At 44.0% G+C, this 9,509-nt stretch overlaps 2 protein-coding genes across 2 annotated transcripts; both read right to left on the reverse strand.

The window, feature by feature from the left end:
* Positions 1-162: 162 nt before the first annotated feature.
* LOC137483165 (ovomucoid-like) lies at positions 163-2,442 on the reverse strand. The gene is made up of 4 exons (XM_068206039.1): positions 2,129-2,442; positions 1,286-1,308; positions 752-876; positions 163-350 (listed from the first exon to the last, which is right to left on the reverse strand). Exons 1-4 carry the CDS (start codon positions 2,181-2,183, stop codon positions 305-307), a joined length of 249 nt encoding a protein of 82 aa, XP_068062140.1. The 5' UTR covers positions 2,184-2,442; the 3' UTR covers positions 163-304.
* A 1,463-nt stretch (positions 2,443-3,905) lies between these two features.
* Positions 3,906-9,266, reverse strand: LOC137483163 (ovomucoid-like). Its single transcript, XM_068206038.1, has 8 exons — positions 9,142-9,266; positions 8,155-8,174; positions 7,237-7,373; positions 6,673-6,730; positions 6,262-6,398; positions 5,654-5,714; positions 4,582-4,691; positions 3,906-4,087 (listed from the first exon to the last, which is right to left on the reverse strand). Exons 1-8 carry the CDS (start codon positions 9,194-9,196, stop codon positions 4,042-4,044), a joined length of 624 nt encoding a protein of 207 aa, XP_068062139.1. The 5' UTR covers positions 9,197-9,266; the 3' UTR covers positions 3,906-4,041.
* Positions 9,267-9,509: the final 243 nt, after the last annotated feature.

Below are 9,509 nucleotides of genomic sequence, written 5' to 3' on the forward strand. Positions count from 1 at the left end.
CCCATTGCCTTTGCGGTTGGGGTTGATATTTTTGTAGATCAGAACACCATTCTCCCTCTCCCTGCAATTTACCCACTGATTCCCACACCCCAGGGTCGTTGCAGTGATATAATCACGCAACATATTAGGTAAAACCAAAATGAGACTAAAGGACGACATAAATGCTGGGTCTTTTTTTTATTATCAGAGGTTTCATGACTGATACGAGGTCTTCAAGGGTCAGGTTAAGGGTTTAGGAAGTCATCTTCCATGGGGAACATTGCCAGGGAGGGATGTTTTTTCTCAGCTGAATCCAGTCGAGAACTTAACATGCATTAAGAGCCCTCAAGCCAAGAGCTCCACGGCTTCTCCTGCAGAGAAAGAAATCAGTACCTTAGAGACAGAACATCTGGGCTTTTACTGTTGGTCTGTCCCTCTGCACCACAGAGGGACTTCTGAACTCTATTCCACATATTTTCTTGTATTATTGACATATAAAGACAAGAAAAGTTCTTAATTTAAAAGACCAAATAGTCTGTAGGAAACAGGCTTTGTTTGCTGAGAGAAATCTCTTTTGCAAATCACTTAAGAGGAAAATTGAGAACATTCTGTTGTCTCTTTATATCTGAAAGAAAGAAGTTCCTAGCAAACGAGAAAAAAACAAATTAAATAAAAGAACTTTACTTCTCCAACCTGCCTCCAAGACTAATTAGCCAGTTTAAGCTAAGTTAATTCACCACTTAGTGGGTGAAGAGATTTATTCCATACGTACAGGAAGGCATTGCAGAACACGCATTTGTTGGGGTAGGTGACACCATCAGACCCGCAGTGGGGGACATACTCCATGGTACACATATTCCTGATAGCCCTCTGGTTCCTGCAGTAGACGGGTGCAGCCTGCATTCACAAAAAAAAAAGAGATCTCAACCAAAGCTGGGTGAGAAAGGTGACACCCCTTGAGCTGCCCCATAACTGCCCAGGAGCAGATGCTGAGGAAAAGCCCAGGGACAGGGCAAGATGCAGTGGAGTGCTGCCTCCAGCCATGCAGAGCCTGTGTAACCACTGCAAATGATGCTGCAGTAACTTTGACAATAACTTGGACATGAACTGAATACTGCCTTACTTGTTGAAACTATCACCAGATGAAAATGGCAATTTCACCCGATAATATCTGTGGCAAATATTGCTCAGGCAGCTGGGTGCCTCAGGATTTTGAAAGGCTCCATCGTGATGTGATTAATAAAGATTTATACAGAAACTGCTTTAAGGAAAGAAAGGACGGAGAATAGAAAAATCTGTCCCTTACCTGCAGCACATCAGTAGCTGGAACTAAAAAAAAAAAAAAAAAAAAGAACAAACGAAATATGTTACAAATGCAATTCATGGATTCTGTTAAAATCTGAGAATGCATGCCCTGAATACATATCCTTCAACTCCTTGTGTGTTAGCAAATTATTCTTAGACAAAAGGAATTTCAGGCAAAATGTTGTATATTGATTCTGCAGTATTTTTTTTTCAATGAGTTACAGTCAAAATGGGAAAAGCTGTGTAAAATAAAAGAAGAGAAAGGCATTTTCTATGGTTCAAAGGATGGAACAGGACATGAACTCAAAGCAAAGCGAATTATTGAGGCAAACAGGGACATAAAGCTGACAAGTACACAGAGGCAGCATCTTATATGCATTGCCAATATTATTTTTAAAAAAGAATAGTATTTAGTGAGAGGTGAATTTACAAAGCTTCTACAATAGTTCAGGCTCTCAAACCGCACCTCAGTTCAGGATGACTACAAGAAATGTTCACTTTCGTTCAGTAAAATTATTTGTGTTTCTGCAACATTTCAGAGGTTAAATACTGGTTGTCTGAGTCTCCGGGTTGCACCACGTACATGTCACTTCTTTCATTATGCATAAACTAGCAGTGAGAGTAGAGCTGTTCCCACAGTTGTTCTTACCCACTCAGTTCTGTTGCTAAAATATTACCCCATAAGTGATAGTCTCTGATGTCAAGTCTTTTCAACACTATCTTTCTAGGAGTAAATAAGTCCTTGCAGAATGGAGCTCTTTCCAGTCTGAGGATGTTTTTCTGTGGTTTTGAAGACAGCCAGCGCTTACTCCAAGGCAGAGCAGGAGGCAGTGGAGCCACTCACCTGAGATGAAGAAAAGGGCCAGAGAGAGCAGAAGCAGCACCCCCGTGATCTTCATGGTGGCTGGATGAGCTGTGAGCAGCAGAGCTTGGCTTTTGCTCAGGAAACACAGCCTGGATTCTGTCCTCAGGTGGCAACCACGCTTATATGTACGCCTGCACCACTGGGGGGGTGTGTGTGTTTGTGCATGTTCATATTTGCCTTATCCACCCTTATCCTGGAGCAACATTTCCAGCCTTTTGTCTCAGTGGTAATATCAGTAGAGGTAAGCTGTGCTGTAAGCCAAGAATGGTGTTTCTTCATCAACGGGAGTCACGAGAAGTTTAGATGTGTGAGATACACCCTCTGCGTTGTTATTTTAAGTGAAATATGTGACAGTTTCCTTCTGAAGGACCATAGAAAATTCCTGCAGGCAAAAGAGCCACTGTACAAAGTGCTGTCAGATTTTCTCTGTGTTCACCTATCACTGCCTATTTTTGTGCAGTGCTTTTTCTCAAGAAAAACACTGAATGAAATGCTTCCATAGCAGAATGGTTCTCCTTTTATTTTTGTGCTTCACTCAAGTAAAACATCACTAAGTTATAGTGAAAGCAGGAAAACAATTAATCAGGAAGGCAAGCAAGAGGGTGTCCCAGACACTGAAAAGAGTCCTGGGAAATGACAAGGGATGGAGAAACTTTTATGGTACCATGAAAAAAAAAAATTACAATTGTTGTTTCCTCTAAAAGCCATTAGCTTTGCAGTAATAGACTTTTAGTATGATGATGACAGAATGATTTGAGACCCTAGCATGGATCCTAGAAAAGCTGAACCCAATCTGGAAATCACTGCTTCATCCATCTGCCCATCTCTACATAAATCCTTTGTTTTACCACCAAAGCATTGCTTTTTGGGACAACCTCCATCAAGGAGAACAAGCACCCCTCTCCCTTTGATTCCCAGAAGAAATGCATGTGGGAGATATTACATTTTAGAAGGGATAAGCCCAATTTATTTATGCCTCTCTTGTGTGGATCTAAAAAAAACCAAAAAACCAAAACCCAATTCAATACTCAAACAGAAGACAAAAGCAAAATAAATTTCATGCACAATACGCCAATGACAGGTCACACTCTCAAGAAACAGAAGGATACTTTGTCCCTGGATTTTGAAATACTGCTGAAATACTCCTTGGGCTGGCAAAGAACATTGTGTAATTGAAGACTGAGAGAAGACAAGTAGGCAGGAGTAGGCACCACACCTAGGAAGGCATTAATCTCAAAACACTTGAAGGGTGTTAAAGGACGACTCCAAGATGAGAAGGATCTGGTAATAAGTCAGTTGGAGGACTTAGACAAATAGAGACAACGCACATGTCTGAGAAATATGGGCCCACTCTCAAGAGTGCCCTTGAGAGAGCAACACTTCAGGTGAGGACAGAGCCAGGGATCAGCTCTGGGCACTGACACCAAGGTGTGACCGGGTTTTGCTGGCATGGAAAATGCACCAGGAGCACCTTAGGAGAGACCCTCGTGTGTCACCACTTCAGCCCTTTCCACTGTCAAACATTAAAGGGTCTGAGCACTAAGGCAGGGACACTGTCATTTATGTGCAAAGACACACTGCTCTGGGGTTTGAGCATCTGTATTTAATTTTCTGCCTTTTATGAGAGGGAGGGGAGCAAGATGTTGTTCTTGTTCTATCCCAGAGCTTTGAGCACGTAACCTATTCTGCCCGGTATCATCATTCAAGAAATCATGACAATGTTTCATGAGACAACACACGAAAGAAGACAGGGAAATGTTGCTGATTTAGTTTATTGGGAAAGAAAACCAGGAGTGAGCTGAGTTCCCCAGAGGGTGAGATGAACTGAGGTGAGATCTTTATCTGGGATTTTCCAGTGGGGATCCTGTGGTGAATTCTCTGGGCACTGATACTCAGCATTTTCCAAAATGGTTTAAAGTGATAGTCCCATTGCTGTCCCTGAAAGCAAGGAGAGGAAAGAATGAATTAAACACAGAGTCCTGCCTGCTATAATGTGTCTTTTTGATGGCTCCTAGAGATGGTGTCAGATGGGATCCTGCCCCAGAGCCAAGGAACTTGCAGACTCATAATCCCATTTGCTATTTGATTATTAAGACATGTGCAAAACAATTTAACCCATTCTTAAAACTGAAAATATCTGGGAAACTATAGTGGAATTTTAAAAGGAAAGGAATTTCATTTCCTTTGCAACATGCAAGAAAAATTCCATTAAGATTAAATGGTCTTCAAACCATTCACACTAACAAAGCAGCCGTAGCATTTTTTATGCTCTAATGAAAAAAATAAATGAATGCTTGACACGGTGGCTGGCATTCCCTCCTGCCCCAAATCCCTAATCAACATTATCTAGCAAACAAAAAAGCAGTAACTGTGCAAACTTGTGCCCACAGGAGGCAACTGCTATCACAAACATCACTCATATTTGTACATACACGACTGCGTTGCAGAAGATACACTTATTGTTGTATGTTGTGTTGTCAGAGCCACAGAGAGGCATGTAGTCAAGCGAGCAGACAGGTTTGGGATAGTCACTGCAGTCAACCTGTAAAAAATAAATAAAAATAAAAGAGTCTGATGTGAAGGAGTCAGTAGCACAAGGGCTTGAACCCTGAGCTAGAGCTGCAGTGCTAGTGATACCAATCTTACCAAAAGTAATTAACTTCCTTGCACATCTGATATAAACAAAGGTGTCAGTTTCTCCTATGTCAGGAGAAATTAATAATATAAAAATAGATCATAATTTCCTGTTTGAAGAGATGTATATCATAACCTGGTCATGGCATTTCCAAGCAGCAACAGTTCACTCGGTGAAGGTGCCGTGCTCTGTGCTCCCAAGCTGGCCAGGAAATTAAATGGAAAAACACTGGTGTCTGGAGAAATGGAGTGCTGATCCTCTATAAAAGTCCACTAGCCCTCCTGGAGTGTTAAAACTGGAAGATCAGCATGTAGCTGGATACTGCAGGAGTGGGATTCTGTTTCATGGAGAAATGGGTGCTACATTTGCTCTGAGGAGCATTGTGGAGCTAAAAATGTGTCTGGGTGCAGGAAGAGGGTGAGGAATTTCATGGAGGAGAAATCTATGAAGGCTTACTGACTACACAGAAATCACACCTAGGGTAGAAGTCACTCTTCTCTACATTCAGCACTCTCACTCTGTCCTACACAATGCTCACAGCCCCTGCACCAAGTTGCCACGGGCTAGAAGGACCACTGGGCTGACCCCAAAAGCCATTCTCTGTTCTTATCCACAGTTCTGCCCTGATGGATTATTTCTACTACCCTTTTACTCATCCCTTCCTGAGCAGTCACCTGCTCCTTTCCTGGCATTCACACGAGTAATGTTTATTATGTGTAGAGAAAGCAAAATCTCTCCCGTTCTGCAGCACAGCAGCTGTTTCACTTCTGCAGGACACTGCTGGTCTGGGGGCTGCTGCAGACACTGGCAGTGCTTCCCCCGACAGCAGCAGGACCAAAACCCAGCCCCTGACCACACAATTCACTTACTGTGACAATTTCCTTCTTGCATTCACCGTCGGTCTTCTTGCCAACACTGGTTCCAGCCTCTCTGGGAAGGGAAGAGACCTGCATTAGGGAGCTCTACAAGCAACCTGTTCTGCTGAACCCCATCACACAGGAATGCTGAGCAGCCTCAGGCACAATGTATGGGACACAGGAGGCATCCAGCTTAGGTTGTGCCCATGTGGCTCCAGGGACCAGCTCAGGTGGCATCACTGCCTGCCAGAGAGCTGGTTTATGGCAAGATGTGAGGGGTAGGGGTCAGGGTGGATGAGGACACAGGCTGTGTGACAATCTCAATGGCCCCTGGGTTAGTTGTTGTCCTCTGCAAGGCAGCATCTGCCACACAGACCCTTTTCACTTAGTTAAGAGAAGCATCCTGTCCTGTGTGAGATCCCCAGCCAGTTCTCTACTTCTCTGTCTAGACCAAAGGCACGGCTTTCCTTCTAATCACAGAGGAAAACAAGGTTTAGTCAGGAGGAAAAGAGGAGGGTCAAAGTCTAAGCACCTCACAGAAAAGGCCTTGGAAGAAGTCCTGCTATCCAAAAGAGCATTTCCAGGAGCACCAAGCCCTGGTTCCTGTGCTCAGTACTCACAGGTTCCGGGCGCAGAGCAGGCACTCGTTCTCGTAGGTGACCCAGTCGGTCCCGCAGACGGGGCTGATGTCTTTGTTGCAGAGCAGCACCACTTTGCCCTCCTCACTGGTTGTGTTGGGGTACCTGCTGCAATCCACCTGGTGAGGGAACAGACAAAGCCCTGGTGAAGGCCTTGCTTACAGCACACAAGTAGATCTGGGTGAGTGTGTCTGCCTGGCCACGCAGGACAGCACCACAGCAGGAGAAAAGCTTTTCTGTGAGTCACCGTGATGAGAGTTCACTTGGAGGTGACCAGAGCAAGATTCTGGCAGCTCATCTGTACTCTTGTTTAGGGTTTGAATTATTTCAATAAGCACCTTTGGCCACTCAGAAGCAGGACACACCCCTTGTTTTGCCCTTGGTTTAACTTACAGGGGCAACTTCCTTGCATTCTCCATCATGGTCTTTGCTGACATTGGTTCCATATTCTCTGCAGAGGGAAAGACAAATGTTAGGCAATTCAGCAAAGATGTCTTGCTACATCCTAGGTGCTAGAATTAATACAAGGGAAAACTGAGTCTTTCCCAGTCAGGCTTCTTTTGTATCTGTATTTGAGAAGGTAGTGCCACCCTCCCTAACCAGCTGAGTAGCTGGCAGGGATGTAAAACCCTGGGAAGCTTTAAGACCATTTTGGGCAGCCTTGAGCAGAGCATCTCTATCCTTTTGCTGTGATGAGATGTGCTCTCAGAGCCGTCACCTGGCCACTTCTTGAGACAGAGAAGAAAAAACCTGAATAAATTACAGAAGAAAAAGAAAGACATGGTGACTAAAGCTCTGCCTGAGCGCTGTGCCGTGATAGCCAAGCTCGTTTTGAAGGAATCGACAGGTGACATGTGACAGAGCACTGACTGGTGAGCCGTGGTGCTGCCAGGAGCTCTGAGCTGTACTGCCTGGGGTCCCCATGCTGTCCCCACGCTGTCCCCACACAGAACATACACGTTGTAGGCACAGAGCAGGCACTCGTTGCCGTAGGTGACGCCGTCGGAACCGCAGATGGGGCTGACAGCCTCGCTGCAGACCAGCACCTCTTTGCCCTCCTCGTTTGTGGTGTTGGGATATGTACTGCAGTCCACCTGCCAGAGGAATCACAGCAACAGGCTGAGAAGACCTGCGACGTTCACAGCTCTCATTTTGTGTGGGACACTGAGCTGGTACAACCAGTCCTCACTGTCACAGCACAAACTTCTGCCGTGGGTCCATCAGGTAACTGGTGAATCCTTCCTGCAGAGATGTTCCCACAGAGCAGGAGAAGAGGAGGAGGAGGGAAGAGCTTAAACCATGCATCCCTTTGGATGGGATAAACCAGTGCTGGTCTCTCACGCTCACTTGACGTGATTTTATAAAGGCTCTCCATTGGTCCCTAGTTGTTCTATTCTTGTGGCCCCTCCACTGTACTTCTGGTTTTACTTTTTCATTCTTAATACATTGATCAGGTTTTTTTCAGAGGACCAAGACTAACGAGCTGCGAGGAAGCTGGATCAGCTCGGAGTATTTTAGTCTTTCATTAGGTTGCCCTCAGGTAGGTTCTGATGCCATTCTATTGCTTCAGTTTCAAACCACCTCTATATTTCCATCTTAAAGCTTAGACCAATCTAAAGTTGCTGAGAAATTAATTAATCCAAAAACATTGTACCATTACTACTAAAACATTATTAACATACAGCACAGATGTACAGCCAAGGGCAGTATAATTTAATGTTTTACACTGTAGAATCTGATTACAGTGACCCAAGTGTCACACTTAGGTGAAAAAGAGCTGGGCACCTACAGGCCCAGGTTTTTCCCATTCCTTTGGTTATGTCTTTATGAGGCCACATACTTGAGAAAGGTGACAGAAAGAAATCTTCCACTTACCTCAATCCCAAAGGCAGTATCTGGAAAAGAAAAGAGAGGCAAAAAGAATGACCAAAAGCCAATATGATAAGACCTCAATTGAAGCTGGAAATATGGATATATAATTCCTGTGCACAGGATCAAGCTGAATGATTTCCAGAGATTGTTTTTTGAACTAAATAAACTATGTATGATTTTTTTTCTTTATGTTGATAAGTATAATAGCATTGCTTATTGCTGGCTGTGATGAAACACCTTTTTGAATAGCTTTGTTCTTTTTTTGTTCTGAGACATGTAGATTTATTAATTGAAAACAAAAGAGCTTTTCCTTCGTTATCTTTTTACATATCCGTTTTGACCCTAAAGCGCTGCTGTTGTGTATCTGAAAATACACCTGAATCAACAGAAACAAATGCAAATAGTCACCCACAGGATAAGCAAATACATACAGCATCTGTTGACAGAAATATGCATTTGAAAGAAGGCGAGTGTGAAAAAAATGTCTTTGGCTTTGTAATTTCATCAGTTGTGAATATGCAGTGAGAACATCAGAGTCTGGCTTGTTTTCATCTCTTGCTGTTCCATTAGCAGAAAGAGCATTGCAGGAAATTTGCCAGGGTCTTGCAGAGAACTTGCTTGTGCCATTATAATATTTTCCTTACTAGTTACTGGAGGTCTGACCCCCTTCTCATGGCCTTATTTCAAGTATTCATCCATTTTGCTGTGATTGTACAAGTCTAAGCAGTGTAATGGTGTGAGAACATCAGTGTACAAAGTGTAACAACAGCACGACTTGCAGCACAGAGCTCCATTTGCTGTTACTTGTATTTATGACAAACAATAAGCTACAGCAGTGAGCCATTGAGGACTATCCTGAAATACACTCCTGCAACCTGCACGATGCCAACCGAGGCAGCAGAGCCCTCTGAAGGAGATTTTCTCTCTTTGAATCCTCTGTCTTATCCTTTTGAAGACAGCCAGGACTCAGACACCTGGAGAGTCACTCACCTGGGACGCAGCAAAGCGCGAAGGAGAGGAGCACCAAAAGCCCTGCCGTGGTCATGGTGGAGGTGTCTGGAGTCTGCAGGCTGCCTGCTCCCACTCTGCTCACGAGATGGTCCCTCCAGGGCTGGCTGCAAATATATACAAATGCAATGTCTAAACTGTTCAACTGTAACATAAAACAACCTGCAGAATCTGTCACCAGCACAATGAGGCTGGTAATATTTATGGAGGTCTTGACTTTTCGGGTAATGGTCTGCGTCTGCTAGGCAATTGATTTTGGCTGGACACCTGGTTAATAGATCAAGACAAGTATCACAAGTTCTGAGTGGTCAAAAGCAAACAAACAGCCTTTTGGACAAAAGAAACCTCTT

This window comes from Anomalospiza imberbis, chromosome 15 (genome assembly GCF_031753505.1).
Source record: "Anomalospiza imberbis isolate Cuckoo-Finch-1a 21T00152 chromosome 15, ASM3175350v1, whole genome shotgun sequence".
Taxonomy (NCBI): Eukaryota; Metazoa; Chordata; class Aves; order Passeriformes; family Viduidae; genus Anomalospiza; species Anomalospiza imberbis.

Excerpts from the sequence above, each read along its gene's own strand:
- LOC137483165 (XM_068206039.1), bottom strand. The coding sequence starts at position 2,183 with ATGAAGATCACGGGGGTGCTGCTTCTGCTCTCTCTGGCCCTTTTCTTC. Across the intron at positions 1,309-2,128 it reads GGCCCTTTTCTTCATCTCAG|TTCCAGCTACTGATGTGCTG; the intron begins GTGAGTGGCTCC and ends TTTTTTTTTTAG. Across the intron at positions 351-751 it reads GTGTTCTGCAATGCCTTCCT|GAGAAGCCGTGGAGCTCTTG; the intron begins GTACGTATGGAA and ends CTTTCTCTGCAG.
- LOC137483163 (XM_068206038.1), bottom strand. The coding sequence starts at position 9,196 with ATGACCACGGCAGGGCTTTTGGTGCTCCTCTCCTTCGCGCTTTGCTGC. Across the intron at positions 8,175-9,141 it reads CGCGCTTTGCTGCGTCCCAG|ATACTGCCTTTGGGATTGAG; the intron begins GTGAGTGACTCT and ends TTTCTTTTCCAG. Across the intron at positions 6,399-6,672 it reads AATGCAAGGAAGTTGCCCCT|GTGGATTGCAGCAGGTACCC; the intron begins GTAAGTTAAACC and ends TTCCCTCACCAG.